The following is a 16,112-nucleotide window of genomic DNA, read 5'->3' as shown; positions in this document are numbered from 1 at the left end:
AGCAAGAGGATTTCCTTATTTGGGGGAAATAACTGCTGAAATGTTTCAAATATCATGCTATCTGCACTTTTAGATGATTTAGCAACATATATATGTACACATGTAATATATTAAAACATGTATTTATTTACAGAGGAGAGATGAAGCAAATGTCATAGCACAATTAGTGAGTGTGGGTAAAGTTCATATGTTCATTGTGCTATTTGACTTGTCTGAAACTTTGAATTTTATTTTTAATAAAAAGGGTGGGAAAGCAGCTCCAAATGTACACCTTCCTGTATTTATTCATCCCACAGGTTAAGGAAGTACTCACTCCTGCTGTATTGAAAGCTCTCTTCTGCCTTCTTTCTGTTCTTTCTGGAGACAAATCAGCATTCTCTTTGTAATTGTAGGGCTTGGCCTGCTTTATGATGTGGGGACCCTCAGGGCTGTTCCCAGAGCTCATTTTTACATGTGCCCTGGGCCACCCTCCCCACCATTGCAGCAAGATCCATGGTTAGTAACAGTGGTGGTGGTAGGGAATTAACACTGATGGGTAAATTATTCCTGGCAGAATATTTTATCTGTCCCAACCAAAGCTTGCTTACATTCTCTAAACACTCCCATTTTACAGATGAGCCTGCAAGGCTCAGCAATTTGCTTAAGTTCATATTGCTTATATATGGCAGAGCCAAGATTTTGGAGAACCCAGGACTGATGACTCCAAAACCTTTGTATGTGACCATTCTGGAGCCATCTCAGCCTGGAGGTGTATTGTCATTACCTGGTGAATGTTTTCAAAATGCCCATGTCTGGATGCTGCTCTCAGAAACACTGTGAAATGAGGGGGTCTCAGGGCTCCATTGCATGGGTTGGGCTTGGCTGTTGACCTTTTGCCTCCAATGTCTGTCTAAAACTAGAGTGATGCCATCTGGGACCTGTCTCCTCTCCCATTACACCCTGGAGAGTAAACCCTTGGCCTCTCCTTTCGCTCACATCAATGTCTGTTTTGGGGGCGGTGGCGGCCCTCCAGGATGTGCTGGCTGAATAAAGCCAACCCCCAAAGGTTACATGCGATATCATTCCATGTATATGACATTCCCGAAATGATTAAATTATAGAAATAGGGGTCAGATTAATGGTCACCAGGCATCAAGGATTGGGAGGAGGAGGATATCAAAGGGCAACATGAGAATTGGGAGGAAGGAAATGTTCTGTAGTATCTCAGCTGTCTCCACGTCAATCTCCTGGGTGTAGTATTGTGCTGGAGTTTTGAAAGACATTGCCATTGGGAAAATCTGGGTTAAGAATACATGGGATCCATTAGGTTTTACAATTGTATGGGAACCTACAATTACTTTAAAATGTAAAGTTTCCTTTAAAAAAAGGAAAGGATAAAAAGCAAATATGGCAAAATATTACATTAATGCCTACTATATATATGTTTTGGGTACATGGCAATCTGTTTTATTTGTCATATTATTTTCTGAGCCTTTGAATGAAAACTCTCTGGAGTTAACAGGTCAGCCTTGTATGTGTGCATCCTTGCTCAAAACCCGGCCCTGCTCTCCTCACACTGGCATGATGGCAGTGTAGGTCTAAGAGCTTTGCCAGGGAGAGCCCCTAGCTAAGAGCCAGGACTTTGACTTATTACTGTTCTTATTTGACCTGATACAGTATCTAAAGCTGGGACTTTATGCTTCCCATGCAGCTCCTTATAGTATCACTGAGTTTCCTTGGCATATTCAACAATTAGGCAAAATTATACTTCTACACTATGCTTGCTGACAGTTATTTCCAGAGCAAAAGTAATGCTGTAAGAAAGGCCGTCTTCTCACAACAATCCTTCAGTTTTATGTATCCTAAAAACATAGACACATATACACCAGAATTTGTTTATTACAGAGCTAAAGTACAGCTTTGCAATACAATTGAAAGGAACTCAATGAAACACACAGACTAGCTTAAATGTAAAAAAAGAAAAGAGAAGGGTGCACAGGTAGTTCAGTGGCTAGAATGCCCGTCTCCCATGTGGGAGACCTGGGTTTGATTCCCAGACCATGCACCCCACCCCCCAAAAAAGTGAGAAAAGAGAATGTTCAAAAGATCAGTAAGATAAGGAGTTAATTTTAGTAATCATTGAAGAGTAAAATGTTTCCAAACCCAGCATCGCTAGGACAGACTTGGCCATAGCAGGTCTATTCACATGGATTCTGAATGACAATCAGAAGATATTCCTTATCTATGGAGAGATGAGCACAAAATTAATTCATTCTAAAAATTCAATTTAAAAATGAATATTTCAACTGATCTTCTTTGCTCTTCATTGATTTTCAACCGTAATTGCACATCAGAATCCCCCTGTAAGCTTTAACAAATACCCACTGCCAAAGGGCCAAACCCCAGAAATTCTGTCCTGATGGGTCTGGACAGCCTCTCAGGCATCCATCCTTTTTTTTTTTTTTTAAAGCTCTCCAAGTGGTTTCCGAGGTGAAAAGCATTTATGAGTAATTCTGATTTTACAGATGTGCAACAGAGACATTGGCTGCAGATTAGGTTTAGGAGCCATGGGTCCTGTACACCGACCTCTGATGACACCATAAATGTCTTTCCTTTCAGGGAAAGAAGCGTTTCTGTGGCGCTTATCTTCTGCCAGGCCAGTGTACACCCTTTCCCCAGAGGGGAGGTTAAAACCCTACAGGCCCTTCCACTATCTTTGCTCCACCCTGGGCTTTATCCCCACGAAGAAGGACGCTTCTCCCGCTCTCCCAGTCTCTGTGCTAAGCTCATTGAAAGTGACACCTACATCGCCTAAAGTTTTTTAAAATTACTCATAACAAAGGCAAGTGGGCAAAGCTCCATTTGTTCAGAGGTCAAGTTCATTGCTAATTTCACAAAATTTTCAGTCTGGAATTTTCAGATTCAAGCTTCCTTATTTTACCATTCAAGAGTACTACGTTTCAGGTTGTTTTTAAAAATCTACACTCCATATTCTTTGAAACAAGGCTTTTATCCAGTAAAGTAGAAAGATGCTTATTTAATATGAAACGAAATGCCGAATTACCTGGAGCCACCATGATTTCGTGTTTCTTTGATCTGATTCTAAGAAAAGTCAGGTCGTTCTGAGGATCGATGTCCCGGACAGTGCTCTTGGCTTTCATTGTCAGCTGGTGAAGAAGACCCGCGTACTGCACTGTCGTGGAGTTGTCCAAGGTTGTCCGGATCGGAATGCCTAGTAAGAGAGTTAATGAGCTTGGGTTAAATATTTTTTCTGATTATTAAAGTAATATGCACACTGTAGAAATATGGGTGCCTACTGTCAACTATAAAGAGGAAGAAAGAAAGATGGCTGATCTCATGTCCTGGTAACAAGTTTAATTTCCTGGAAGGAATTTGTCAGTACACAGATTTTTCAATATAGCTGGAATCAAACTATGTTTATAAATTTGACTAGTGCTTGCTTTTCCTTCCTCGCTTAAATTATAGCATGCAAGTTTTCCTTGTTGATGAAAATGTCATCAACATTTTTAGTTGTCATTTTACTATTTTATGGAAATATAATCAGTCTGTTATTGTTGGATTGTGAGGTAGATTATAATTCTAGTAGGTAATAGTGATCAACATTTTTGTACATAAATCTTTTGGAAATGCTAGTCAGTTATTGCAGTACTAAGTTGACATTATTGCACAAAAATGTATCCCCCCACTCCCACCTCTAGCATCTTGTCTGTGCGAGTCTGCTTTCAAATGCTAGCTCGGTCTGGGACATGGTGTTAAGTGTCCTGCACTGAGTTCAGAAATGCAAAGGGATTTCACTGTACATGCCAGAGGGGAGATCAAAGGGGATTTCCAGAATTTCTTCATGACTCCTCACACAATACTTTGCACGCCTTACATTTTATGTTAGAAAACATAGCAGCAAAGATATTTGTACTTTTATTGTGCTTTCCCTGGCTTGTACTTATCCTTGGTTTAAACATTAAATTTTACTTGTGTCCTCTGTTGTTCCATTATATGAGTTTAAAATAGAACCTATGCATTAAACTGGAAAATTCTAGCCAGACAAATATACAAGTATAATTTGATTCTGTTCCCATCAATCTGGCTCAGTTCGGGTTACCCAGCACTTACCCAAATGTCTATGAATTGACAGGCACTGTGTTAGGTGTTTTACATGTATTGTATTTAACCAGAGATGGCCTTCTTATTTTTTTATTTTGGGAACCACCAGATAGCCAGGGAATTCCAGGAATTTGACTTCCAAATGTGCCTTTAATTTGGGGGACAGATGAAGGTCAATTTGGATTGCTTAATTAAGGTAAATTAATAAAAAAGAGTTGAATGCGGATCTTGGTTTTCCCATAGAGAACGTAGCTCCAGGAACTATTAAACAAGATGAGTACTTCAAGAGTGGGATAGTGTTTTCATGAAACTCTTTGAGACTCTCAATTTTGACTTTGAAACAGTTTAATTTCCTTTTCTTTTATGGTAGTCATTATCTCCAGAATAGATCTTGCTAAACTATATGAGAATAATATTTATAAGGAAATCTATTCAATAAAAGAGGTTTCATATAAACATCATTCTTTAAAAAAATTTTTTTTAACATTGTTCATTTTTGAATTTTTATTCGTTGGCCATTTTTTACCCAGAAGGCAATTATGTCTTTCACACCTGATGAAAAGGTTTCAAGGAGTACATGGCATGCATCTTGAACGAGCAGGATACTGAAATCTAAGAACCCATCATCCTTTTAAGAGCAATTTTTGACAAAGTTTTATTTTGCATCCTAAATGGTGACTACTTATAAAGTCTGCATTGCTCAGTGTCAAAACAAAAAAATATTGCCAGAATAAATTATTGAAAATGTAGGAGACCTGATTACAAATCAGATGCTGAGTCCTGTTTAGTTGAATTTGATCCAAGTCAATAAATAAAGCATCTCGTCTTTCTGAATAATAACTTTGGAAACACTTGGTGTCTTTCTTATCTGCTATAGTGACCTTAAAAACATCAACAAATATTTATTGAACTCTTGCTTTGTACCAGGATAGGTAATTAAAATTTTTTTCTTGAGCATTTCAGCACATGGTATAAAATTCACCCACTTGCCCTTCTCAGAGGCAATCACTATTCAGTTTCTTGTGCATCCTTCCAGAGATAGTCTAAGTCTATTCAAGGATGTGTGGGCTTGTCTTTGTGTTTTTATTCTCTATTAGCAACATTCACTGTTGTGTCTCTTAAAATTTTGTTTCACTTAACACACTTGGGAAATTGTTCCATTTAGTACACATAAAGCTAAGCCATTCATTTTAACAACCAATTAATAGTCTGTTGAAAGGATGTGTTGTAATGCATTAATATCCTCTTAACGGGCATTTTGGTTGTTCCCAATCTTTGACTTTTGGAAGTAAGGAATATGTCCTGTGCATGTTATTCCACGTATGTATACAGGTGTAGGAAAACTTCCTAAAATGGAACTGCTAGAACAAAGAGTATGTATATCTTAAAATTTTTCTATTGCTAAATTTATGGCACTACTTTAAAAACATGCTTTTAAATATCCCACTAAGCTGGTTCTTAGTATTTCAGCTTTCATCTTCAACTGTATATTTGTACTTTGGTTGATAGATCGTGTTTCAAAAATCAAATGAATTGGCTGAGTGGCTGATAAAATCTAATGAAATTCAAATGATGGATTGTTAAAATGTCAAGAATATTTAAAATTAAGAGCCTACAGAAATCCGGCTTAGCCCAGGAAACAGACATGTATATGTATGTTTTTTTCCATCAGTATCTAATTCAACGATCAGTGCTGAAATATTGCAATGAATGGTTTCATAAATGAGAAACCAGCATTAACAAAGAACCTACTCTAATGAAAATCTGTACCACTCAGGGTTGGGCTAAAATGATAAATTTACTTTTCTTATAATAGGAAATCAATGTTTTAATAATGGTGAAACCAAATGACAATATTTTACAGAGCATATGATCAGATCTAAATGCATAAATATAGTAGAAGGGCAACCTAATTGCAAATCAAATCTTAAAATGCTAAAAAGATTTTCCTAGATTAGATAAACCAAAACTGTCAGTAGACAACAAGAACAATTAGCACCATCTTAAATATTCTCAGTGTTGAACTTTGTAGAACCTCTGAAAGTTGCAAAGCCATATTATCATAAATGGCCCTTTCATCTAAAATTGAGTAGGCAGTTGAAATTGAGTATTTTGTTAAATTGTGGTCACAAAACTTATACCATATGCTATTAATAACAACCTTGTCATATACTCTGCTTAATAATCTGACCCCAAAAATAAGCCCCCCATTTATATTTATGGGAAGCTGAATATGGCTTTCAGGTAAAAACCCTGGGTATCCACAATTCTTGAAAAGTAGCCTGAGTCCTAATACAACCCTTATATCTTGTAGAGTTTAATTAGAAGTTAATTAGTGTTAAAATAATATTTTAATGTGTTTAAATAAGAAAAAAATTAAGGTTCCCCAGGAAAATTAAGTAAAAATCACCTTTAATTTCACCATTCAGAGATAATAACCACATTTTGTTCTGCATTTACTTTAAGTATATGTGTGTGCCTCATTACATACATGATAAGATAATCCTGGGTCTTGCTTTGTCCCTGCTTTTTTCATTGAAAACTCTGAATGGTTTTCCATGACTACAAAGATTCTCCCACAAATTAAAGGGAGTAATGTTTCTTCAAGTGAATATTTCATAATTAATTTTAAAATTCCCCTACTCTTGGAAACTTATTTGCTTGTGGGTTTATTGCTTTTATATATACTGCTTCAGACAATAACCTTTTAACCTAAATCTCCATCATTCCTTAGGACAAATTCTTAGGAGTGGAATTACAGATCAAAGAGCCTGAATATTTTTCAGGCATTTGATGCCTATTGCCAGGATTGTGTACTTTAGACCAAGACCTGCCAAAGTCACAGATGAGTTGTCCAGGGTATCGTAGGTGAATGCACTCGTATGAAGTCATGCAGAGAGGCCATTTCAACGGGAGTGGCAGGGAATGTACACATGCCTGGACATAAAATCAGTTCAAACAGAACCATGCAGTAGGGCTGGGCTGCTTCCTGGAAATATTGCACACTAGCTCTTCACTTACCTGCAAGACTGAACTTAAATCCTCTCTCTTCCCTTAATCACTCAAACTGGGTGAATTTATTATATGCATTATATACATTACTCATTTGGCCTAAAAATTTCATTTTTAGGAACCATATCGTTTTATCTGCACGAATAAATTAAAAATTTCCACATTCTCAGAATCATTTAACCATAATTCTCTTAAACATCAGGTATTGTGCTGGACACTTGACAATCATTATCACAAAAGCCCAGTAAAGTACATTATTTTCCATTTTTAATGATAAAGTATTGAAGCTCAGAATTTAAAGACTTCTTGTTTGTAGTTGCTCGATATATATTTATTGATGGACTTGCTCTGAAAGAATAATTAGCTGTGAGATTCTTTGCTCAGCCACTGGGGTAGGAAATGTGCAATTCCATGGCTGCACCACGGATAAAGTGGAGAAGCTAATCATATGTCAACAAAATGCTCTGGAATTCATGGCACCTCTTGCCTTTACAAAACACCCAACTCAGTGAAGCAGCAGGACCCTTTGAGAGGTCCCCACCACAGCTGAGCATGGAGCAATGCGTGTGGAGAAGCCACGGAAAGGAGCCAGAGGCCAGAAGTCCACGGAACCAGAAGAGAAAAGAGAGGGCACCACCACGTGACGTGAGGCAGAGACACAAATTAAGGGACCCCAAGGGTGTTGCAGACTTTGGAGAGCAAGTACCCTCTCCCTGACGCTTCATTTCAGACTTCTAGCCTCAAAACGGTGAGCCGATAAATTCCGTTGTTTAAGCCAAGCCATTTTGTGGTAATTGTCAGGGCAGCCTGATAAACTAAAACAGTTTATCAAACTCTTGAGAGTTTGGAAGAGAGTTTACCAATCCTTTAAAAATCAGATAATGCACAGTGTTTCTTATAAACATATAGACATTTTTAAACATGCATTTATTCATACTTATATCCCCAGCTCTTAGCAGAGTGCTTGGCATATAATAGATATCCAGCACATGTTTGATTAATGAATGTTATTACTAAAATATACAGAATATGCTTTTGACTTCAAATTCTAAGGTGTTTGCCTTAAGGTTTGACACAAACAGGTTCTTGGTTAGCACTATGTGTCAAGGTGGCAGGCTGTGATATATTTACCTTCTGCATTTACAACCATAGTGCCAATAACCCCTTTATGGCTCTGAATCCTCTTTAAGGTTTCCTCCACCTCTGCCTGAAAGAGATCAGGAAGGCAATTAACCATAACGGTCTTCTTGGTGAACCTAATCCCAAATAGAACAACATTTACAGGGAAAGTCACTTCTCTATCTCCCTAACCTAAGGTACTGGATGCTACAATCTTAAATTTTTAGATGACCCATGTACACGCACCCCTGTATACAACCCTGACAAATCTCTTGGCTTGATCCTTCCTAGATACAGAGAGCTTATCACCTCACAAGTTGTATCTGTCTCTGTTCTAGTTCTATCTGTCTCTATTTGGTAGAAAACCATTCTTCACATTGAACATAAATCTGTTCTGGATCATCATTCATCCACTGATCAAAGGTTTTCCTTCTGGTTTAACATGGAAAATCCCTTTTCTTCATTATAACCTTTTAAATATATCTAACCTAGCAGACCCTGTGCATATATTCTCTCGCTCTCTCATCTATCTATGTATCCTATAGATATTATGATCTCCCTCTGCCTAAAAGTATCCCTTCAAGAGAAATCTTATTCTAAATCTTAAAGGTTACTTATTTGGGAGTTCAGGTGATACATTTGCAGAAGGATAGTCTTTAGAAATATGTTCCAGGATTCCAGGATTATCTTAGTGTTTTTCAGATCTTAGCGCAAGCCAAATGTACGACCATGAGTGATTGTGCTGGAACACTATTATTATTAATTTTTAAACTCATCTTTGTGAATGAATCTTATGTATAAACTGCATTGTACTGGTTTTAGTTCCCTTTGATATAGAAATGCCAACATCAAGAATAATCTTTTCGAAATGCATATTGTTTATGACTAAGAAATCACTGGATTTTCTGAATTCAAGAAGTGGTCTGCAGAGTACCATCCCATCTCACTTTGGGAAACACTGCACTAAAGTAAAATAGTTGTTCAAGACATTGATATTTTAATACTTTTTTGTAATATTTAAGTCAGCGTCTGCAGCTCTTCTTTTATCATGTTCTCTTCTCCTTCTTTCCCAGACTCCTCCCTCTGTTCTTCTCGATCTTTTCCTCTCTTTCCCCAGTTGTAACCTTTTCCTCTTTTTTCTCAGTTGTTTCTCCTTGTGTCATGAGATTCGAGCCCTAATACAACTTCTTAATCCCCATCTATCCCTAGGCCATTCTTCTCTTAAAACCCTTATTTGCTCTTGACTTTTCTCTTTCAGTTCTTTCTTTTTCTTACATTTTCATTTGCTCTTTCTTCTCTTCTTCCCTTCCCCTCTCAATGTTTCCTTCCTCTTTATTTTTCCTTTTTTCTCTCAGCATTCCTTTCTTCTTTCGTTTCTAATCCCTGACCTCCACTCTCTCAGCTTCTTCTATTTCTAGATCTGAACTTTCTTCTCTTCATCTTGTCCCTCCACTTTTCAAATTTTCCTCCTTCTCGAGATCTCTCATAGCTATCAGGATCTTTCATTCCCTTTAGAGTTCTTTGCTTTTCTCGATATCCAGCTCTCCCCGCCCCGCCCCCCCACGCTCGCGTCCCCCCATACTCCTCCCTTCAAAATCAACTCCTTAGAGCTCTACACCCCGCGCAGAGGGTAACCCCATCTATACCTCCCACTTCCTACCTAGACATCTCAGTTTCTTCCCCTCTCCAGGGCCTCCCTTTAGACCTTCAGGGTCTTCCCCTCGCCCCTGCAGTAATCCCTTACAGCCACTGGCCTTCGCTGCGGCTCCTGGTTCCTGCCGACCCAGGGTCGCCCCCGGCGCCGGGCCGCTAAGGCCCCTGACGGTCCACTGCCTTGAAACAGCGAGGTGCGGAAGGAGACCCCAGATTTACCATCACGAGGGCGACGAGACCCTGGGCTCAGTCGGGCTCCGCGGCTTCTCAGGATGGCAGCAACGCTTCCCGCGTTGCTAGGAGACGGGGGAGGAAGTGAGTTTTCGCGAGCGAAGGTGCCTGCGCCTGCGCACGCGCGGGTTGGGCCGCAGCCCGGGGTCTTCTCTTCCGCCCTGACCGCTGTGCTGATGCCTCCCGGCCGCCGTAGGCGAAGGTGGGGGCGCGGGGCGCTCACCTGGCGCTCACGTCGATGGGTACGTGCCGCGGGGAGGGCGGGAGGCCCGGTTTCCCGTCACACGCTCGTTGGTGCGTTCGGTCGGTCATTCATTCAGGCACACATTAATTTAACAGCCACTTACTCATGCATACATGGGACAGTCCTGGGTCTGGACTGTATTCTAGCGAGGGAGACAAAAAGTAACGAAGCCATAATTTCCAGGTGTGATACATGCAAATAAACAGGGAATAGGTTGATCAGACTCCGGGGTTTTCGAGCTTTAGATACTGTTCCACTCAGCTGCCTCATGGCTCTCGGCACGCTTGCTTTAGCCCTGCCCTGTGCAGCGCTGATAGGTTTGTCACTGAAGTCGTTTTTATATTAAAGAAAAAAGTGTATGACAGCATCTAATAATCATTTTGTATTATTGTATATTGATTAATTTATCTTTCCCATCCCCAAAGTGAAGAGCAAGCACTATCTTACATCTTATGTCCTCCAGTTGTAGCACATCTTTCAACTCAGTTTAAGGGTGGCTGCTATTTTTATTTAATCCTTTACTTCTTTTTTGCCACTGTCGACAGTTAAGAGTTTCCAAAAAATTGTTTGCAAATGGTAGTGCTGAAGTTCTTCTGGTATTTAAGGAACTGACTGATGGAGGAAACAGAAGATAAAGACAATAGGTCATTTCAGGATGGTCAGAAGCCACTTGACTTTTTAAAAGACATTGATATTGTCTTTGTAGCCTGGGAGGAAGAGACCAAGAATTCTGTGTAGCACAGCAGGAAAATGTTATGGCAGGAGGCAAGTTATGATTTCTTGGGATCTGAAGAGGACAAACACTGATTACTAAATAAGTTGAGAATGCATCTCCACAGGGACCTCCCTAAAGAACAGATTTTGTGCTTCCCTTTTCAGAAAGTGGTCACATGCTAATCAAGAGAGGCAAATCAAGAGAGGCGTATTGTAGAAATGTCAGCTAGAGTCTGAATGGTTTGGGCTCTGGAATTGTCTTGTATTCATCAGTGGTCTGGATTAGAAGATTCATTTCTACTTTGAGCCTATCATTTTATGGTATCAAGTCACAAATATTCTGAGAACCTCTAGTTCTGCTTCACCTTTTGAGGAGAAGTCAATTCTGGTTGCTGTTATTCTCTTCTTTTGTTCCTCCAAGTAACTTGTATTTCTAAAAAGCTAGGTCACAATAGCCAATAAATTTCCTTTGTTGCTCACTGTCTGTGACTCCAATTGAGATGATTTGGAATGGGCAGCTAAGATCGTGGGGGAGGAGTCTGGCATGCATGAGTGTGTGTGTGTATGCGTATGTGTATCTGTGTATACAAAAGTTCTAGTAAGTGATTGCGTATATCTAGCATTTTGCAGTAAGAATATGCAGGTTTTTCTAGTAATGGTTTCTGAATTGTGTAAAGACTCTTGGGGTACAGGGATAGCCCAACAATAGTTTGGCCCCCCGGGTATTTCTGATGAAGTAGATTTCTGCTTGATTGTGTAGCCATTTGTTCTGCTTGTGAAAATCAGTGACAGTGCATCATGTCTGTTATGTCAATCAGTTTGTATGGAGTGTGGATTCCCTTGTGTTGGGAGTGAGGGTATCAATTCATTCAATAGCTGACAGTTGTGATTAGAGCAAAGAAAGACTCTGACAAGAAAGTCCTTGACAGGACTGCCCAACTGCTGAAAAGGAAATAAGAAGTAGCCAAACTGACTTTCAACCAACAGTCAAGATTGACTCACCAAGCACAGGAAATCAATGAGGAGAATATGAGCCATTTTCTCCTTATCGATTTTCACTTCTAATTATTCCTTGGAGGTAGCTTAGTTTAATTTTTATGCCTTTTTGGGACTATAATGAATATCCAGAGCTGTGTTCTATAAAGTATTTTGGAGTGTCTGACAATGCATGTGAACTCTCCATTTCCCCTCTCCTCTTTCCACCCCCTTACCTCTTCTTTTTTAGACTCCTTGTAAATGCTAAATAACTTTGATGTTTGCAAGAATTAGTGAATACTCTCAGCAAGTAGTCTGAAGTGACCCCAGAAGTTGTGGGATATGCAGTGACAAAGCCTGCTATTGCTCATATATTTTGTCAAATCTAGGTGATTTTTTTCTGGGTTCTCTTTCTCCTCTCTTTGATAAATTGCTACTGCTCTCTGGTTGGTCTGCACAAATCTGGGTAACTTCATCATCTTGAGTTTTCTCTTGAAATTTTCAATACGAACCTATATATCTATCTATGGTAGTCCTGCTACTTTTCAAATATAAACTGGGTCATTTTCTTGAAATATAAGGTATATAATATAATATAATGTGTTCATTTTCTTGTAATATAAGACATTGTTTGTACAATTAAACAGAACTTCTAGTCCTCTACTGGTTTCCCTCAAGAAAGTGTACACTAGAGTCTCCTAAAATCCCTCTACTACTAAGGCTCAATTACAGGGTGCCAGTGTTATCAGCAAGTGTTCTACCAAACTGGCCCAATGCCATGCTATTTTAGAATTATAGATTTAGGGTTTAAAAGAGTGACCATTTTCTACTTCTTATTAGGACAAAGGAACCCTCTGGGACAGTTGTTTTCAAGTCCCAGGTGGAATGTAAGCACTTACTTCCCATAAGGGAATCTTCCTCATTGGAATTAAGTGGTTTCCTAGAGCACAGCATTTAGAGGTCATATGCAGCTAGGGTTGACATTTTTGGTTGTATTGCACTGAATAAAATAAACTCTCTGAGCTTTGGTTTCCTCACCTGTAAAATAGGAGAAATAATACCTACCTTAGAAAGCTGTAATAAGGTTTAAATGATAATACGTATGTAAAATGCCTGGCTCATACCAGGTACCCACCATGGCTCAATTAGCCGCTTTTCCTTCTGTCTTTTTCTTCCTTCAGGCTACCTTTCCTCCCTCCCTCTCTTCCTTTCCTTCCTCCCTCTCTTCCTTTCCTTCCCTCTGTCCCTCTTATCTTTCCATCTTTCAGTCTTGATCTCCCTACTTCACTTCCATGTTTTTTTTTCTCTCTCTTCTCAGCCACTTTCTCCTCAACCTCCTCTCCATGGGAAACATCTCCTGAATTCATATTTTTAACTTTCTCACTAAGGAACATCTTTCCCTTTCTCCTGTTAGACTCTGACCAGCTTTGCACTTAGGACTTTCATCTACCTCTAATCCCATTATTCCACAATTCCAGTTTTTGAATTTCTAGCTCTAGTAAGTAGCTTCAGAATGAGTGCATTTCACTCAAATAGTCTCAGTATCTCAGGGTTGAAGGAAAACCATCAACATTTCCTGATCTGTTAAATTGTTCAAAGAAAGAAGAAAGGGCTAAAGGGAGGAATAAATCCCACGAACTTGATGTACTCCTTCTTTTCACTGATAATCCAGTTGCAAGGCCTCTGATCTATTTTTTTCCAAGTTCATTAATGTTTGCTTTCAGAATTTCCTTCATTGATAAGTATAACACTCAAAAATGTAAAGTGCACAGAATAAAGGTGCAGTTCAATGAATTACCATAAAGTGAAATGCCATGTAACTCCCAACCAGGTCAAAAAATTATACCCCAGAAACTTCCACATGTTTTTTCCCCAAATTACTTCCTCCCTTCTCTCAGAGTTGTCTGTCTGACTTCTAACAGTATAATTTAACTTTCCTGTTTTAAAATTTATGTATTTAATTTATGTAATTAAATAGCATGTAACCTTTTGTATCATGCTCTTCTTGCTCAAAATGTTTATGGGAGTCATCTGTGTTGTATGTGGTTGTGTGGTCATTTTTACTGCTGTGTTATTTTCAGCTATAAGGAAATACCAAAATTGATTTCTACTTTTCCTGTTGATAGATATTTTGGTTGTTTTCAGGTTTTGACTATTATGAATAATGCTGCTGAAAACATTCTTGCACACTTAGTGCACATGTGCATGCATTTATTTTGAGAATATATGTAGGGCTGAAATTGCTGCGTCCAAAAGTCTGTGGTGTCATCAGCTTTATCAGGCAATTCAGACTGTTTTCCAAAGGGGTTGTAACAATGTGCATTCCAAACAGTAGTGCAAGAAAATTCCTTTTTCTGTACATCCTTTCCAATTCTTAATATGGTCAGGATTTCTAATTTTAGCCATTTTTGGTATGTGTATAGTGGTGTTTCATTGTGGTTTTAATTTGCATCTCCATAATCACTGATGAGATTGAGCACCTTTCTATGTAGTTACTGAACAGAAGAGCAAAATAAACCCAAAGCAAGCAAAGAATAGTGTAATAACAAAGAAAAGAAATGTATGAAATTGAATACAGAAAATCATTGGATAAAATAAGTTAAACTAAAGGTTGATTCTTTGAAAATATCAATAAAATAAATGTGGTAGTTTGGTTCAGGTGTCAGCTTGGCCAGGTGATGATGCCCAGCTGTTTTTGTGGACTTAAATCACCAGTATATGAAATTCATCTATGGCCGATTACATTTGCTGTAGGCTAAGGGGAGTGCCCTCCACAATGAGTGAGGTTTAATTTAATTAGCTGGCGGCTTAAAAGAAAGAGGTCAGAAGAGAGCTCAGAAGCTCAATATACCTCATCTTAACCTGCAGCTCAGCACAGACGTTTGGAGATGCAGAAAGGAATCACCCCAGGGAAAGCTGTTGGAACCCAAAAGTCAGGGTTGACTTCAGCAATCCTGCAGCCAGCAGATGATGCCATGTGCCTTCCCACATGACAGAGAAACTCAGATGAAAGCTAGCTGCCTTTCCTATGAAGAACTAGAAATTTTTAACTAAATAAATCCCCTTATTAAAATCCAGTCCATCTCTGGTGTGTTGCATTCTGGCAGTTTTAGCAAACTAAAACAATAAGTAAGTCTCAAGCAATGCTGACAAAAAAAAAAAAAAAAAAAAAAAGAATAAGTAAATTACCAGTGTTAGCAATGGAAGAGGGGATAGTATTACAGAGCTATTGACATCAAAAGGATAATGTGAGAATATTATGAATAAGTCTGCATACATAAATACAGCAACTTGCATGAAATGGACCAATTCTGCAAACCACAAAACTACCAAATCTCACTGAAGACAAGCTGACTTACTTACAGCTATTAAACTGAATTCTTCATTACAAATCTCTGAAAAAGAAATCTCCAGGGCTATATGACTTCAGATGTTTGCATTCCATGAAGCATTTAAACACCAATTCTGTACAATTCTTTCCAGAAAATAGAAGAGGATGTTATTACTCTGATACCAAAACCATATGAAGACATTATAAAGAACAAAATTGTAGACCAGTATCTCTCATGTACATAGATGTAAATATCCTCAACAAAACATTAGGAAATCAAACCAACAATATATAAAAATAATATCAAATGGCCAAGGGAGGTTTATCTGATGAATAATTTAAGATTGGTTCAGTATTCCAAAATCAATCCACGTGTTTTGGTTTGCTAAAGCTGCTGGAATGCAATATATCAGTAATGGAACAGCTTTTAAAAAGGGAATTTATTAAGTTACAAGTTTACAGTTTTAAGGCCATAAAAAATCCAAACTAAGGCATCCAGAAAAAGATACCTTGACTCAAAATAAACCCAAAGCAATGACGTTTGAGATTTCTCTATCAGTTGGCAAGGCACATGGTGACATCTGCTAGCTTTCTCTCCTGGCTTCTCATTTCAAATGGCTTCTCCAGGGACGTTTTCTTTGCATCTCCAAATGTCGTTGTCTGTGTTAGCTCTGAAGCTTTTTCCAAAATGGTTCCCTCTTAAAAGACTCTAGTAAGTGACCAACTTTGAAT

General features: G+C 38.6%; 1 protein-coding gene across 1 annotated transcript; it reads right to left on the bottom strand.

Annotated features, from left to right (window-relative positions):
* Positions 1-1,860: 1,860 nt before the first annotated feature.
* Positions 1,861-10,225, bottom strand: DYNLRB2 (dynein light chain roadblock-type 2). Its single transcript, XM_077133103.1, has 4 exons — positions 10,105-10,225; positions 8,245-8,320; positions 3,044-3,211; positions 1,861-2,221 (listed from the first exon to the last, which is right to left on the bottom strand). Exons 1-4 carry the CDS (start codon positions 10,105-10,107, stop codon positions 2,178-2,180), a joined length of 291 nt encoding a protein of 96 aa, XP_076989218.1. The 5' UTR covers positions 10,108-10,225; the 3' UTR covers positions 1,861-2,177.
* Positions 10,226-16,112: the final 5,887 nt, after the last annotated feature.

Source organism: Tamandua tetradactyla, chromosome 16, assembly GCF_023851605.1.
Source record: "Tamandua tetradactyla isolate mTamTet1 chromosome 16, mTamTet1.pri, whole genome shotgun sequence".
In the NCBI taxonomy this organism is placed as follows: domain Eukaryota; kingdom Metazoa; phylum Chordata; class Mammalia; order Pilosa; family Myrmecophagidae; genus Tamandua; species Tamandua tetradactyla.
This window is presented reverse-complemented; position numbering and strand designations above follow the sequence as displayed.

Bases quoted from the DNA above. Each gene is read 5' to 3' on its own strand.
- DYNLRB2 (XM_077133103.1), bottom strand. The intron at 3,212-8,244 runs GTAAATATATCA...CTCTCTTACTAG, and splicing joins TATGGTTGTAAATGCAGAAG to GCATTCCGATCCGGACAACC. The intron at 2,222-3,043 runs GTAATTCGGCAT...ATCTCTCCATAG, and splicing joins CGAAATCATGGTGGCTCCAG to ATAAGGAATATCTTCTGATT.